Here is a 15874-nt window from a genome sequence, read left to right as displayed (position 1 = left end):
CACCACGCACCCGCATCATGATCAATGCCAGTCGATCATCGCCACAGCAGATCGACCGGATATGTCCAAGAGTATACTCCCAAACGAACAACAAGGCCTGCCCACCGGAGCCGACAGGTCACTGGGCTCGAGACAATGATTGATGCGAGGGACACTGAGGGACACAGTCCCTTTCATTTCGGCCATGCTTAATCAAAGTACTGGGTGAATCTGAATCTCCGTGGATTCGATTCATACTGCTTCCCTTGCTCCACGATGCGCTCTCAAAGGTGGTCAGAATATAAGTATCCTCGGACATGCTTTTGGTGACGATGGGCGATAGATGGATGTATTCATGATCCAAAAGGAAGCAGCACACGGTTTGGCGGTCCGAGAGCCAGGTTGTCGGTCAGCAAATAAACTCTTGGCCTACTTGTCGCCAATGGCGATCGAGATGGGAATCTGCTTCTGATCCTCTGGCTTGGCGATATCGACGGAGAGGAGACCATCCTTGAGATGGGCCTTGATGTTGGATTCGGTGATAGCGACAGGCCTATTGGTTGCCGTGGAAGTGAGATCAGTTTGAGCACGGACAGGCAAAGTCATTGGAGAGGAATTAATATGGGTGTCAGAGCACGAGTTGGAAGGGAAGCAAGGCGCTTCGTGTACGAAATTTATGGACGGTCATATCCAAGCCCGAGTCAACTTACATCGTGAAGGTTCGTCGGAAGGAGCCAGCCATTCGTTCCTGAGCCAAGAAATTCGGCGGCTGGCCGTCTTTGGACACAGGCTCGGCGCTCTGCTCGGCGCTCTGCTCGGGTGAGCTGGTGCGGTCGAATGAACCCTTGATAACGAGGGTTCGCGGATCCGTCAGCTCGATCTGAATATTCTCCTTGGGAATGCCGGGGACTTCGGCCTGGATTTTGTACGCAGTAGCGGTCTCGGAGACATCCACGGCAGGCGTACGAGCCAAGCCATTGAACACCGGGTCAAAGTCGTTCCAGAAGCGGGAGGCGGGAGAGGCGAAGGGCGAACGGAAGAATGGATCCTCAAAGGCACGCTCGAATTGGCGGATGAAACGGGGGAACTGACGAGAGAGAGACATGGTGCGGGAAGGAAGCGGAAATAGAGACAAGTCTCTGAAATCGGCTTTATGCAGCTGGGAGGTCGTCGGATGAGCGACTGGCGAGAACGGAGGACGGGAGGGCGGGGCCAATAAATAGCTCTCATGTTGCCGTCATGAAGACGCTGCTGGATCCCGCGGGCGGCCGCGCGAAGGCACCAGAAGGTTCGCAGCCACAGAAACATCAACACAACATCAACACAGCATCAACACAGCACCAACGCACCACCAACACAGCATCAACACCGCAATCGCCGGGGCAATGTGGAGATATGCCTGCGCACGGAAGCAAGCCCCGACCACCAATGCGGTCGTGCCCCGTAGCAGTGATCTGTGCAGACAATCGCCGCGGATGCCGGCGGCGCTATTGGATGATCGTCCCGCCAAACAACCAGTGGTGCGATCGAGCATGAGAAGGGGAAAAGCACCAGAAGCATCTCGCCTTGAGTGTCCACTCGAATCACTGTCAGACACTCTGCGACAAACGCCGATCAACACCCCGCTGCCGATCCTCTGCCGTCCGCCGTCTGATGAGCCGCTTGAACCAAGCCCACTTTTCGCAGATCAGTGGTTGCTTGGTTTACGAGCAGCAGCAGGCGATGCTCAGCGTTCTGCCAACGACGGAAGCGGGTCAGCCGCATGAGACTCGATTCCAAGCATACGGGACACATCGTCAAATTCGGACAACACGGCGTTGTCGGATCATATCACACACCCGGTCAAGTGGGTCAAGTCATTTCCCTGTGTGAGGGAGATGCATGGAGTCGGTCTGCTTCATGGAGTCAGTCCGTCCATGGCTCCAGTATCTGTGGTCGATATCTCATCGACAGAGTCCACCACATCCCACAACCCATACAAGTCATCCGAGCGTGAAGGTGTCCCAGTTCGCTGTAACTGCATTGCCCGACTCACAGACCAAAAGCGACACATGACCGTGCGTATATTCAGAATCTGGAAAGCTCATCAAATATCGAATGACAGCGCTCCGGGTCATCGAAGGCTCTTCAACTGATACGCAGACACGGCTCTAGCCCCTCATGTATCGCCTCTGATAGTAAGGGATCAATCGGCGCAGCAGACGGGCTTGGGTTGCATTTGAGGTCACTCGTCTTCTCTTGGAAATCTTCTTCCACACCCGACGCTTGACGTTCAAGTGGCGGGAGCCTGCCTGGGCGCGCTTGAATCCGCCGCTACCCAGCACCAGCCATCTGCAATTCGACAAGTGTCGGGATGAGAAACACTCCAAGGCGATGAGCAGAGGCGCACCGAAGGTTCTGCTGCACGTCGCCCTGGACAAAGCCATTCGATATGGGCGCCCCCTATCGAGCCCATTCACCCAGTGGCTGGCGAGTATCTCGGCGCATATCGAAATGGCGGACAATGCATCGGCATGGCACCGGCTCCATCGCTTCCGCTGGCCTGTTTCGAACACGCCGGGCTGTCCTGCCCGCGAAGTTCACCACTTTCGCATGAGGTCTCTTTCCAAGGGCATAAGCGGCGACCGACAAAGTCGCCAGCAGTGCGCCAAGACGCCTACCTCGAAACCGCACTCTTGTTGTTCTTCAGCTTGTATTTCTTGGTCTTTCTTTTTGACGCAACTTTGGTGGATTTGGGCACAAACGGTTTGCGCTCACTCGTCGAGGTGTGTGCAAGCCGACGCTGAGAGCCAAAACGAGCCGTGAGCTGCATCTGGACAGGTCGGCTCAGAGGCGTTCTCAGTCCAGTTGAGAACATTCGGGCGCTCGGAGACATTGCTGTGGCAGTTGTGGCTTTGGCTTGTCGAACTTGTGTGGAAATGCAGCAACGGCAAAACACGGATCAGGCCACAAGCAAAGGAGAGATTGTGAACACCCGGACAATAGTTGCATTGATGACCATCAAGTTGAGAGCCTCAACTCGCGATCCGAACGAGTTATCGGTTCAGTGTGTCCGTTTGGGCTCATCGGATGAGCTTCGTTTCCGTCACAGCACCGAGGAGTGATAGTTACCATGACTCGAAAATGATCGCAAAGCTGGGGCTGAAGAGTAGACCCACTTCCGAGCAATACTTCCAAGCACAGACATGTTGGTGATCGCGAACTTTCGAATTCCAAGGAACAAAGGAAGCGGTGAGATTGAGAAACCGCAGAGGAAACAGCGAAGCGACAAAAGCTCGGTGTGATGAACACGGGCATGGTGCTGATGGGGAACACCATGAGGACCGGCGAGCACAGTTGAGGCAATGCTTCTTCTGCGATCCACGGCTCGAGCTGGGGTGGATACGGGCAGCGAGGCTGATCCGGCAGAGCAACTTACGAGATCAAAGTGCCAGAGGGGCCTTCGCCGTCGTTGACAGTTGCGATCTGGACTCGGCAATCTGATCTGATGGTGGTGATTTCAGCGGATCAGTCATTTTCGTTTTCTTCTGGGCTGGCGATTTGCTGACGTCAGCGCGGCAAAAGAGAAGGGAAAGGGGAAAGGGAGGAAAGGCGCGAGGAAAGGCGCAAGCAAACCGGGACGGCTCAATCCATGGAATCGGCCCCGCTTGGACCGATTGCCACCTGAGAGGAGTTGTGACCTGGCTCAGGCAAGTATCTGGCTGAATAGCCATGGCCTGCTTCTCAATATATATATATTGTGCACGTAGTGGAATACTGAGTGGTACTGAGTGCGATGATGGTGTGATACTCCCAGCCATACTCCGCCAAACAGACAACCGAGAAAAGACAGCCGACAAACGAGAAGAACAGCGAGTGGATATCAAGTGGGAAACAGCCCAGGGGAAGGTTGGGGCGGAGATGGAAAGAACAAGCACAATACAAAGCAACGACAGAGGGAGGAGTGTGCTCGCTGCGAGACTCAGTCGAGGACTCAGTCGAGGACACTGGATCGATGGTGTGGTCGAGCAACCAGGATCTGCCAGGTGAGGCCTAGATGAAGCACCGAGGGCCGTCCAAGTGCAGTGCATCAACTGCCACTGCCGGTCACTGCTGGCCATGCCTCAGGGCAACCCATCGGTGCAGCCTGGTCCAGCACATCTGTGCCATTCAGTTGCGGCCAGTGCGGCCAAAGACGCTGACATCGGGATAGTCGTCCGTCTGGAGCGGCGAGACAGGCTCGGGCGGAGCAGGGAGGTACTTCACACGGTCCAAGAATCGGAGACATCGCTCGACGACATTCTCGGCCGGGGGACTCGGTGTCGGATAGATCGAGCGGGTGTTGGGGTTGTCGACCTGGACGGACATGTCCATCAGCATGTGCATCAGCGGGAACAGGGCGTTGGTCTCGACGGAGGGAGCCGAGTGGAGCAGGATCTTGAACTGCTCGCGTGTCTCGAATATGACTCGCCAGCCCATGGCATTGACGATCTCAAAGATCTTCTTCTCGGCGATGAGGCTGAGCATGGGGTGTCGGTGTGAGATGGGTTGGTGTGTGATGGGTTGGTGTGGTGAGCGGGTGCTGTCCCATCCATTCTCTATCCATGCCCTTCCTTCTCACTCGCTGCTCCCCCAGCATGTCATGAGCCACATCCTCACCTGTTCTCCGAGTCGCTGACATGGAACACAAAGTTGGAGAGGGCCTGCTCCGAGGCCACAATCGCCGTGACGACCTTGGCCACATGGTCGACCGGGTCCATGGTCAGGGTGACGGGGGTTGCATGGGAGGGAGCGATTCCGATCTGGATGCATCCCTTGACATATCGCCAGATGTAGTCATCAACGTTGCATGCTGGTGGCGAGAGAGAGAGATGGAGAAAGCGAGTGAGTGTCGGCCGAGGACTCACCAAGCACATCACATCACCACATCACCACATCACCACATCACCACATCACCACATCACCACATCACCGCATCCCCACATCACCACATCACCACTCGCTCACCTCCGTATCGGCTCTCGCCGACGATCGCGGCCGGTCGGATGATCGTCACCGGCACGCCCCTCGATCGTGCCTTGTGGACCAGCTGCTCCGAGACCCACTTGGTCTGTGCGTAGCCGCCAGAGAGGTTCCAGTTCAGCGACATTCGCTCCTCGAGCGGCTGGGCCGAGCCCTTCATCGGCAGCGTGCCGATCGTCGAGATGTAGTGGAGCGGCTTCAAGTGGTGGGTCGTGGCCAGTCTCAATGCCGTCGCCGTGCCGAGGACGTTCGGGCCCTTGAGTGCCTCGTAGTTGTAGAGCCAGTGGACCTCGGCACCGTTGTGCACAATCACATCGCTCTGCTCGCTGATCTCCTGCCATCGCTCGTCCGACAGCCCCCACTTGTCCTGTGCCAGGTCGCCGGGAAGACCCACGATCCTGGGACGGATGTTGTGCTCGAGGTCGTGCATCTGCTGCTGGTTGAGGATCAGCTTGCTGGCCGTGTCAAAGATGCGGTCGATGGCGGCCTGCTCGTCCTTGGCTCGGACCAGGCAGTAGATCTTGGCGCTGGGGAACCTGCTGGCCAGCTCGTACAGCAGGAATGCGCCGAGGAACCCAGTGGCCCCCGTCAGGACGATGCCGCGAGGATTGTCGGGATAGACAAACCGAGGGAGGCCGTCGGCCGTCACACCCGCATCGTCGAACCTGACGGCTTCCTGGTACAGATCCACGGTCGGCGGGACCATCAGTCTGTCGTCGAGCATGTCGATGGCAAGCTGGGCGACATCGGTGGGTGTCATTCCGTTCGACAGCAGGATCAGCGGCGAGATCTCGACATCCAGCTCGTCCTTGATGGCGAGGGCCAGGCGGCCGGCGCTGAGCGAGTCAAAGCCGACACCGCCAATGTAGTAGTTGCGGCCATCAAGGGCGGCCCTGCCCAGGACCCGGCTGCCGATCTGAGAGATCTTGGCAGCGACGCGGGACAGGAGAGTGTTGTCGATCCTGAGGGCCGGATAGACGACCGACGCAGTGTACTGCTCGACATTCTCGGCAAACAGCCTGAGCTTCTTGAGGTCGCGCTTGTTGGAGTCGTTGAAGGGGAATCGCTCGAGCGCAAAGCAGTTGTGGATCGGGACCTTGGCGACGTTCGAGAGCGCAAAGAGCTCCTCGGTCATCAGGATGATGTTGGCGGGACTCAGGAGGATGGCAGGGCCGCTTTGGGGGACATAGAGCATCACGATGCGCTTCTCGGAGGTCATGACAAAGGCACAGTCGGCGATCGAGTGGTTCAGGTTCTGGTTGACAAGCTCCTCGAGGGCATTGAGGTCGACATAGACGCCGTTGACCTTGACCTTCTGGTCGAATCTGGAGTGGTGCATGCGGAGGGATGATGTGGTGAGATGGGAATGTGGTGAGAGGTGATGTGGGTGATGTGGGTGAGAGGTGGTGTGGGTGATGTGGGTGGTGTGTGATGGGATAGCAATGTGTGATGGGAATGTGAGTGAGAGGTGTGTGATGAGGTCGATACATGGCAAGTGGATGAGTGGTGGGTGAGTGGTGAGGCAGGAGATGAATGCCACATCGCAGCCAACACACCGACACAGTGCCTCTGCATCGCACTCACCTTCCGACCACAGTGAACTCGTTCTCGCTGACCATCTCGACCCAGTCCATGGTGCAGACACGAGGCGAGCCGTCGCTGAGGAAGCCAAAGTATCCAATCTTGTTGTCCGGGTCGGCGTTGACAAAGCTGGGATGATCCTTGACTGGATGGTCGGGATCGACAGCAAAGACAAGGACGCCGCTGTTGGAGAACCTTCTGTCGATGAAGTTGCCGTGCTCGTCGATGATATGGCAGCGGACTCCTGGCTTGGAGAGCTTGTACACAAGTGTGGGAGGGACTTCGGTGGCATCGGCCGGGAGACTGAAATAAGCTCCGGCGCCTATCAATGCGGACTGATGGAGTAGATCGTTGCTCCGGTCAGTCGAATGGTTAAAGATCACAATAATTTTACGATTTGATTATGTCTTACCTCACTTGAACCATAAACGGACTGAATCTCGGCATTTGGGAAGCGGCGTCTGGCTTCACAAACGACGCTTCGAGGCACAATTTCGGACCCAAGAAGGATCTTTCTTGTTCTTCGCCAAACGATGTGCCTGTTTTCCGACACTCCGACTCCGATGATCAATTTGAGGAACGAGGGAGGCTGATAATATAACAGAGCATCTTGATTAGTCACAGCTCGATACAAATGGATATCTACATGTTCTCATACATACCAATCCCATGAACTCGAGACCATCGTTGAGCATCTTGGAAATACTTCGGACTTTCTCGACACAATTTGAAGTTGTGTCTGGAATCCATGCTGACCCTCGGAGATTCAAGGTTGTCAAGAGGAGACCTAGCGTCATTGTGAATGACGGTGCCTGTGGAAATGGAGGAGTAAGTTGAGGAACAATTATGTTTTCGGGTGCTTGCGAAGGGTTCGTACCTGGGAGAGTCCGATGCTAATATTGATGATCCCAATCGACTTGTACAGACTAGTTGGGCTCAAAGAGGAATACTTGTATCTGATACACATTCATGAGCATAGGGTGGTCAGTGATCTCCGTTGAAGCGCTTCGGACTGTGCTCAGTACACAGTCTCGACCCACTTACGTCTTGGGGATGCCTGTCGAGGAGCAACAAGAACCACCATGAGCATCATGCATATCCTGTGATGACCCACAGACACTTGCTCGATTGCACCATACCATCAGATGCGCCACTCATCTGATGTATCAAGCACTCCACCCAGACACATAGCTGGCGGATACTTTGACTGCCATCCATACCTGTTGTTCCAGAAGTCGAGAGATATGTGACGAACTCATCGAGTGGCTCGCACGCCTCAAGCGAGGGCAGTGGGATGTCGTCCAGCATCGGGAATGTCGATGCATCCACAAGAGTCACTCCCTGTGTGCGTCCAGGCTTGACGCAGTGGTGCAGGATATACTTGATCGAGTATCTGGATGGATGCAGCCCTGTCAGCTGCTGTTTATCAATCGACACCCACATTGCCACCATCATCACTTCTGAGGTCGAACTATCCCACAGACAATAGACATGCCCACAAACGATCCAGACATGCCCACAGACCACACACCTGTCGCACACAGCCTTTCGGGCAGCCGGAGGCAGGTTGAGACCAAAGTTGATTGTCTTCCTGGATGGTGGTCAAGGGACGAGCGAGGAGTCAAGAGGATCGCAGAGCCAGGAGGGAGGATCACAGAGTCAGGAGGGAGGATCGCAGAGTCAGGGCATCACAAGCCAGGACAGAGCATGGACGATGGCACTGGATCGACAGTGCTGGTGGCGGATGTGTGGAGCAAGCAAGCAGCAGACGACTGATGCAGCGGGACTCGCCCTCGATCGCATCCAAGCAGCACTCACTTGCCAAGCATCCACACTGCAAGGGAATAGAACACCCAGTTGACCTCGGACTCGCAGAAGGTGCCAATGACCTCGTGGTCGGCGTCGTCCCAGCCGGCGAGGGCCCTGAGCCCCTGGGCGATCGAGTATGCTCTCCTCCACACCTGGCGATAGGAGTGTCGCTCGGAGGCACCGCTCTCGTATGTGTTGATCAGGAGGGCATCGGGCTCGTCGCGGGCGCCGTTGATGAGACACTCGATGGGATGGAGCCAGGGACCAAGGGAGTCGGCTGGTTTGGAGGGTGCCGTGCCTGACGGCTCGGGCTGGGTTTGCTGGACAGGGGCTTTCGAGGTTGTGTCATCCACATCCATATCGACATCCACATCCATCAACGACTTGGCCGGGAGACTGGAGCTCGAGGCCATTTGGTGGCGGATGCGACGGAGCAGGGGAGATCGGGGGAGGAAGAGGACGAGGAGAGGGAAAGGAACAGGCAAGACGAGATGCGGCGGGATGGAGTGGGATGGGATGTGGGATGTGGGATGTGGGATGTGGGATGTGGGATGGCATGCAGATTCACCCCCTCGCCGATCGGAATGGCCATGACTGGTTCGGGGTTCGCGTCTGTGGAACCTGGGGCGAGTGGCCCACCTGCCACTCTGGCATGGGCTGTCGCTGCTCGGCTGTCGCTGGTGGCATCCGTGGGTGTCTGTCTCTGTTCCGATAATGCAGAAGCACCACGGGATAATGCAGTAGCACAGGCTAATGCAGTGGATGCAGAGCAAAGTGGAAAGCGCCACCGCACCCCTCGATTGTCCCACTTCGTTTGCTCCATCGCCCTCGATGGCGATTGTTGCTGCCTTCTCCTTCATTCACTCCCGCCCATCAACTTGCCATATGGCTGCAGTGCCGGGAGGATATTTGCCGTGCCTGGCACCAATCTACGCTCGCCAATGAAGAGCATATTCACCACCACGATTCCAAGCCAGATCTGTCTCGCCTTCTGTGCAGAAGGGCGACTCCATCCATCATCAGATCAGCCAAGTCGGAGTGCCGGTCGGATGCCAGATCCGTTCCAACTGTGTCAGAATGCACCGTGTCTCAACCACGATAGCCGCCACTGGATCCGGTGATTGGCATTCACACCAGCCATCTATTCCAGATCCGAATCGACAGCAACACGGCCTCGACATCAATGTCGTCTTCCACATTGCACATGCAGCCCATTACTCCCGTGGTTCATCCACTGACAGGGTCTCATCCGCGATGAACACAATCACATCTGAGGCGATGTGGTATATTGCCCAATCCGTCGACAGCCACCAGCCAGCTCGGAACAGACGATCCAGCAGCATCGGGCTGGCTGAGTCACATCGAGTGTCCGGCGTTGTTGGAAACACTAGTACTGCAGCATGTGCTGGCGATGGCCTCGCGTTTCCGCTCGCCAGCATATCATCCGCGCGCCGCCAAAGATTTAACGGTTGAGGATGCTCATGCCTGCGGCGTCGTATCGGGTGCCGCTGACCTCGAACGAGTCCAGGATCTTGCGGACTGCGGCCTTGTCCTCGGCAGTGATCTCCACATTGACTGCCCCCATGTTCTCCTCGAGGTACTTGATACGCTTGGTGCCAGGGATGGTGATAAAGTCCTCGCCCTGAGCCAGCACCCAGGCCAAGACGAACTGGGTGGTGCTGACGCCCTTGGCCTTGGCGAGCTCCTCGATCTTGTGGACCAGGTCGAGGTTCTTCTGGAAGTTGTCGCCGGCAAAGCGGGGCGTGGTGCGGCGGTAGTCGTTGGGCTCAAAGTCCTCGACGCTCTTGTACTGGCCCGTGAGGAAGCCGCGGCCGAGGGGCGAGTAGGCGATGATGGCGACGCCGAGCTCGCGACAGGCATCGAGCAGGCCGTTGGTCTCGATGTCGAGGGTCCAGGGGCTGGATGCGGCAGAGAACACAGGATGCATATGAAGGTGAGCTGGCGGGTTTGCCGCAACGGAAAGCGGAATGCAGAGCGATATCCTCGCTATGCTGATATGCTGATGTGTTGTGTATCGAGCCAGAGGCTCCAGGATGCAGAGCTCGGCGGAAGGCAACCAGACACCGGTACAGATGCATCGGCCACGAACCACACTCGCTCGGGGTTGCCGCTGCGGCTCCGTTACCTGTACTCGATCTGGACGGCAGCAATCGGATGGACGGCATAGGCACGGCGGAGAGTATCGCCGCTGCACTCGCTCAGACCCAGGTATCGAATCTTTCCCTCCTTGACAAGCTCGGCCATGGCCTTGACAGTCTCCTCAATTGGTCTGCGAGACACACAAGCAAAGCGACAGGACCAGAGGCATGCATCAGCAAGACGTGCAGCATTCGAGGCCCAATGTCCATCAGTCATCTCCACACGACGGAAGATCGTGTCAAAACTCGGCAGGAACGCAAAACCACCAACACATGATCGGCTGCTCGGCCCAAGGAACTGCAGCACCTGAGGCGGGTGGATACTCACGTCGAGGTATCCACTCGGTGCTGATAGTACAGATCGATGGTCTTGACGCCGAGCCGCTCCAGAGACGCTTCGCAGGCCTTGCGGACATATTCGGGTTTGCCCGAGATGCCGCGAGCGGTCGGATCGTTGCGATCGCGGACGACGGCAAACTTGGTGCACAGGAAGACCTCGTCGCGGCGGGTGGCCAGGACCTTGGAGAGGAGGCGCTCGTTGTCGCCGTATCCATACCTGCAGACGTTGCCGACGGCGATGCCGATGGACAGGACAGCGGAGGGAACAGGTCAGCATCGACGCAGCGATGCTTCGGTCGCCGGGCAACATCGGCGCAACAGTCTACGTACATATCGGCCGTGTCCCAGAAGGTGGCGCCGAGATCGATAGCCCGGTTGAGGACGGCGATGGACTCCTCATCGTTGCGGGCACCATAAAAGTCGCTCCTGCAGATCAGATGGTTAGTGTCGGCAAGAAGCGAGCGCGTGATGTCGACGAGGTCATCGCTCGGCCCACTCCAGGATGGCCCTGCTATGGCGATGGCTATCCTGCGGGGACATCCATCGTGCGAGGATTGCAGCTGCCTGGGCAGACGGCCACGGCAACGACGGGGACTGGAGTGGATTGGGGCAGAGGAGCCAGCAGAACATGCAACTCACATGCCCATGCATCCGAGTCCGAGGGCAGACACCAAGGGGCCGTTGCGGCCAAGACGACGCTGGAGGACAGACATGGCGGTGCAGTGCTGGGGATGCTGGTTCGGATGGAGCCGGTGGCAGGATATGCTGGCAGACGGAACGAGGGAGCAGGCATCAGGGGTTGAAATACCCCTCGCGCGGCTGGGCTGTGGGGCGCAAGGAGGATTTCAAATCGACCAGGGCGACGACAGCGGATGTTGCGACAGGATACCGGCGCTGTTGGATCGGCCAGGGCCGCCACGTTGATGTTTGCGACGGCAACTGCTGTCCCACCGATCGGGACGATCTCGGATGCAATCTCCGAGGCAGTCTGCATGGGCACTGGAAGATTCGCTTGCTCGCTCGCTTGTCGAGGAGCTCGGTGGGTTGGGCAGATCGACTGGGTGGATCGGCTGGGCAGATTGGCTGGGTGGATCGACTGGGCGGATCGGTGCCCTGCGCTATCCGGACTGGATGCCAGAGATCGCCACTTGGCTGCACGGACGAGATCCGCACCGCCAGCCGCAACGATCGTCTCGACCGACCAACATCACTTGGAGAGCGGACTTGGACACCCGGCCGTTCTCGGTGCCAGCAAACATCGCCTTGCTCGATGGACGACTGAGTCCAAGGCACAATGACACTCGGCTCGGACCAATACCACTTGTTCTTGCACATCCGGCGCTCGACAGGCTCATCGTCTCTGCTCGATCAGCATTCCCGAAATCACAGACTCAGGCATATCCTTCGCTCGTCGCTCTGCCTCTGGAAACCATGCTTGGGCATTTCAAAGTCTCGTTCCTGTTCAATCCTCCGCTCGCTCCCTCGTTTTGGTTGATGAGCGTGAGAACCAGCATGAATTGGGCTTGGTGCGATCCCAGAGTGAGGACACAAGGGGCCATTAGCGATCCAGAGAGCCGCTCCTGGCCTGTACACAAGCTTCGTCGCATAGTCCACTCCGATGGACACACCCGACGAGGCTGCCGATACACTTACAGATCGTAAAGACAGACCCCTTGAGATAGAGGTACTTTCGGTGGTTGACAAACTCGGCCACTGCACATCCGCAGACGACCGAGCCCAGCACCGTCGACCAGCAGATGCGCCAGGCTTCCTTCCGCATCACCTTGGCCGCAAAGTTTTCCTCGGCCGAGATCTTGGCCCTCGACTCGAGCGTGGCTGCCCTTCTCAGCGTGTAGATCATCGCCGCTGCCGCTGCCGCCTCAACCAGGAACCAGTAGCCGTAGAGCAGTATCAGTGCAATAGCCGAGCCGCTGGCGCTTGCATGGCCGGAACAGTCGCCTGTGTCGGGTGGGATATCAGCTTCGAACACAGCCCAAGCCAACCCGAGTCAACCTGAGCAGCAGTGTCGCTTTCGTTGATGCCACCCGGTTCATCCAACGAACGGCCGTCGAACAAAGCATGGCCGGCACGCAGACTACGCACCCGATAGATTGTAGGACGTCCAGATGTATGCATGATAGAGCAGCAGCGACAGCCCCGCGGCTGCGAAAGTTATCTGGACAATGCGTGCATGTCGCATCCGCGGACACGAAATCAGCGTCGCTCGCCAGGCTATAAAGCCAAACTTGAACATGTCCTGTCGCATGAAATGGGGTCGAGTCGCGAGATTCAGTATATGGCAACAGCGGAAACGACCCGCATCGAATGGCCAAGCTCGACCTGGCAACGCCGCTGGATAGCCAAATGTCACCTTGAACGAGAATATCATGTCGCTGGCCCAGTAGAGCCATGTCGTCTGGCAGAGCGATGCCGAAGCCCACATCGGAGCGATCCAGACGAGTATTTCGGCCAGGCAGTCGCAGTACACCATCAAGGTGACGAGACTGCGAAAGTCTTTCGTGTGGATCATCCACCGGTCCAAAATGATGATAATGAGGAGAGCGCAGAAACTCGGAAAGCCCGAGTCAGTGTCGGTTCGGTTCAAGACAGCCAGGGTGGCAGCATCGTCGATGGCGGTGGCGTTCATGCCAGATGTCGAGCTCTGTGGCGGTTGAGCCGGGAGTAGTGCTGGTGAGAATGCAAGCCTTCCACCGATGCAGAGCAGAGCAGACCTTTGCATGTTCTCGAACCTGTGTGCGATTGGTGTGGATGGTATCCTCGGATTCCTCGTGCGAATGTGACGGAGCCGATAGCGGAAAGCTGGAGGCGAACGGGGAGATTTGGATTTGGTGACAGAGAGGGAAGCGGGATAGATCCGTCGCCGCCGTGCCAAAATGTCAATGGAAGATGGAAGGTGGGATGCACTGGCGGTATGCCGATGCAGTCGGATTGGTGGCACCGGGTGAGAGCATCTCGTCATCGGTCGAATGTCTTGATTGATCAAACAAGGATTCTGGGTCCCGGCCAAGCTGCAGTGCTGTGTCGCTTGCAGCAAGTTCGAATGACAGGCCCAACGATGAATGCAATATCTGTGCTTCTCGGACATACGAGTTGTTATGGGAATGTGCACGCACGACCTCACGGACGGCAGTGCTCTGGCCGCACGACTACTTTGTGATCGAATCGGGGCCACCATCCCTCATTGCTACATAATCCTGTGTGTCGCTGGCGAATGTTTTATCGGCTCTGCTGATGAAACTTTCAATGCCTGATGCTCAGACATTTCACCCAATGCGACCAACAGCGCAATCGCAGTCTGAACACAATCGATGCGCACGAGTCAATCACCATCGATGTCACTCGTCCAATTGTATTCGGAGTCGCATCCTCCAACGATCGAAACCAAACCCCGAATAGGGCAATGTCCGGGAAGATGAACACTGAGACGATGCACATGAGTGTGTGGAAGATGGCGAGGACCGCAAGATCGATAAAGTTGGCGTATCCATAGACAAAGCGGGGTCTAGCAGGAGGATCGTTCGAGAATGCGGGATGGCCGATGGAGGCAGCCGGCACGGTGTTGGTGGCTCTGGCAGAAGAACCCACAGCAGCATCGGCATCGACGGACTCGGATGTTCCAGCAGTCGACAGAGCCGAGTTGGCAGGAGGCCCGGCAAAGTACACCAGATCGGCGTTGGAATGCGACTCGGACGAGGCAGAGTCGGGGCCACTGTTCGAGGCATGTGTGTTGGTCGCAGCGAGATTGCCGGGCGGCGCTACCGGGACTTCATACATCGGGAGCTGCTCGGGGTGCTCCCTATCGGCGAGTTCGATATCCTCGTAGGATGGAGGTACTGGCTTGAGTAACGACACAAGCAAGTCGGGGCGGGTGTCTTGGCCATCATGGTGGGATCGCTTCATCTCATAATGGAATAATACCGCATTCATCGCAGCCCAAGGGACGACGGCCGAAAGACCTTGGAACACCAAGTAGTACGCGAATCGGAATGGTGAATTCCATGGCAAAGTCGAGGCAGAAATGAGTGTCACGATCGAGACAACAGCTAATGCAGCAACTGATTTGGTAACCAGCCAAGCCAAGCCAATGAGCAGATCCTTGAGGACACGCTGGATGGTGCGAGTACCGATCTTGATCCGACGCTTGAAGATCGATCCAACGAGAGCAATGATGACAACGGAGCACCCCGCGGATGCAGCTGTGGCGATACCGATGGTGGAGAAGGATGTGGTGACCATGAACCAACCAAAGAACGAGGCATAATACTGTCCCGGTATCACAATCGAAGTCGCAGTGCCGTATGAGTTGGTAGGTGTGGCAGAAGCAGTGGGCGGAATCGAGGCTGGATCCAGCAGGAGGACTTGGTTTGCAAAAGCCGCCACGTTGTCGCCGAGATGCTGGAGGACACCCGGTTGGATGTAGGTGGAAAATCGACCCATGGTGCTGTGGACAGAGCGAGGGTCTATGGGGGTCAGCTCGATGGCGCGAAGTGACTGTCCAAGTGGAATGCAATCCAAGATGGTGAAGTTGTCGTCGCTTGCCATGGCTTTCTGGGTGAGGGAGTTACCGTTTGGATGGGGCGCGGTTCTGGAAAAGAGACTGGAGGCCCAAGAGCTGGTGGACCGCACAAGTGAATACTTTCCGGTGCTGTCGAATCCTTCCATGTTGACCAGCACATTGGTTTTGCTGAAGTCGAGTTGGAACCTGGACGGGGCTTGCATAAACTGACCGGCTCCGCTTTCAAGAGCGAATACATCGACAAAGACAAACAAGAGATTCCATTGCTTCAGGTTGAGATCAGACCGTGAGACAAAGTTGTTGATGAGCTCCATAAAAGCACAAGACGCAGCCTCGTCGTTCTGGGTCATGTGGCGAGAGCGCGGCACAGGATGCAACGACATCGGAACATTCTGTGTGTGCGCAGAAGGACACGACACCCTCGCACCAACGCGGAGTGGAGACGCGCTTGGCGACACAGGGCTGTGAT

At 56.9% G+C, this 15874-nt stretch overlaps 6 protein-coding genes across 6 annotated transcripts; all 6 read right to left on the bottom strand.

Annotated features, from left to right (window-relative positions):
• Positions 1-221: 221 nt before the first annotated feature.
• BJ171DRAFT_566604 (HSP20-like chaperone) lies at positions 222-1163 on the bottom strand. The gene is made up of 2 exons (XM_053113418.1): positions 690-1163; positions 222-532 (listed from the first exon to the last, which is right to left on the bottom strand). The coding sequence occupies exons 1-2, from the start codon at positions 1082-1084 to the stop codon at positions 409-411; spliced, it is 519 nt and encodes a 172-aa protein (XP_052968846.1). The 5' UTR covers positions 1085-1163; the 3' UTR covers positions 222-408.
• A 694-nt stretch (positions 1164-1857) lies between these two features.
• On the bottom strand, positions 1858-3464 carry BJ171DRAFT_496867 (uncharacterized protein). The gene is made up of 4 exons (XM_053110235.1): positions 3398-3464; positions 3091-3181; positions 2640-2886; positions 1858-2310 (listed from the first exon to the last, which is right to left on the bottom strand). Exons 2-4 carry the CDS (start codon positions 3164-3166, stop codon positions 2130-2132), a joined length of 504 nt encoding a protein of 167 aa, XP_052968845.1. The 5' UTR covers positions 3167-3181; positions 3398-3464; the 3' UTR covers positions 1858-2129.
• A 230-nt stretch (positions 3465-3694) lies between these two features.
• Positions 3695-8668, bottom strand: BJ171DRAFT_440280 (male sterility protein-domain-containing protein). The gene is made up of 11 exons (XM_053108049.1): positions 8380-8668; positions 8093-8152; positions 7782-7954; positions 7606-7618; positions 7439-7517; positions 7224-7373; positions 6974-7150; positions 6565-6896; positions 4966-6305; positions 4618-4810; positions 3695-4477 (listed from the first exon to the last, which is right to left on the bottom strand). Exons 1-11 carry the CDS (start codon positions 8388-8390, stop codon positions 4129-4131), a joined length of 2877 nt encoding a protein of 958 aa, XP_052968844.1. The 5' UTR covers positions 8391-8668; the 3' UTR covers positions 3695-4128.
• A 900-nt stretch (positions 8669-9568) lies between these two features.
• On the bottom strand, positions 9569-11957 carry BJ171DRAFT_496849 (aldo/keto reductase). The gene is made up of 5 exons (XM_053110234.1): positions 11508-11957; positions 11199-11294; positions 10858-11085; positions 10517-10660; positions 9569-10289 (listed from the first exon to the last, which is right to left on the bottom strand). The coding sequence occupies exons 1-5, from the start codon at positions 11579-11581 to the stop codon at positions 9833-9835; spliced, it is 999 nt and encodes a 332-aa protein (XP_052968843.1). The 5' UTR covers positions 11582-11957; the 3' UTR covers positions 9569-9832.
• A 159-nt stretch (positions 11958-12116) lies between these two features.
• On the bottom strand, positions 12117-13516 carry BJ171DRAFT_496848 (uncharacterized protein; the record flags this gene model as incomplete). Its single annotated transcript, XM_053110233.1, has 4 exons — positions 12117-12390; positions 12522-12827; positions 12972-13125; positions 13240-13516. Coding segments are annotated over 4 exons (868 nt in total), but the record flags the coding sequence as incomplete, so codon positions are not given.
• A 613-nt stretch (positions 13517-14129) lies between these two features.
• BJ171DRAFT_473258 (uncharacterized protein) lies at positions 14130-15551 on the bottom strand (the record flags this gene model as incomplete). Its single annotated transcript, XM_053108692.1, has 1 exon — positions 14130-15551. The coding sequence occupies one exon, from the start codon at positions 15549-15551 to the stop codon at positions 14130-14132; it is 1422 nt and encodes a 473-aa protein (XP_052968841.1).
• Positions 15552-15874: the final 323 nt, after the last annotated feature.

This window comes from Polychytrium aggregatum (genome assembly GCF_025602895.1).
Source record: "Polychytrium aggregatum strain JEL109 chromosome Unknown BJ171scaffold_10, whole genome shotgun sequence".
NCBI classification, from domain to species: Eukaryota; Fungi; Chytridiomycota; class Chytridiomycetes; order Polychytriales; genus Polychytrium; species Polychytrium aggregatum.
This window is presented reverse-complemented; position numbering and strand designations above follow the sequence as displayed.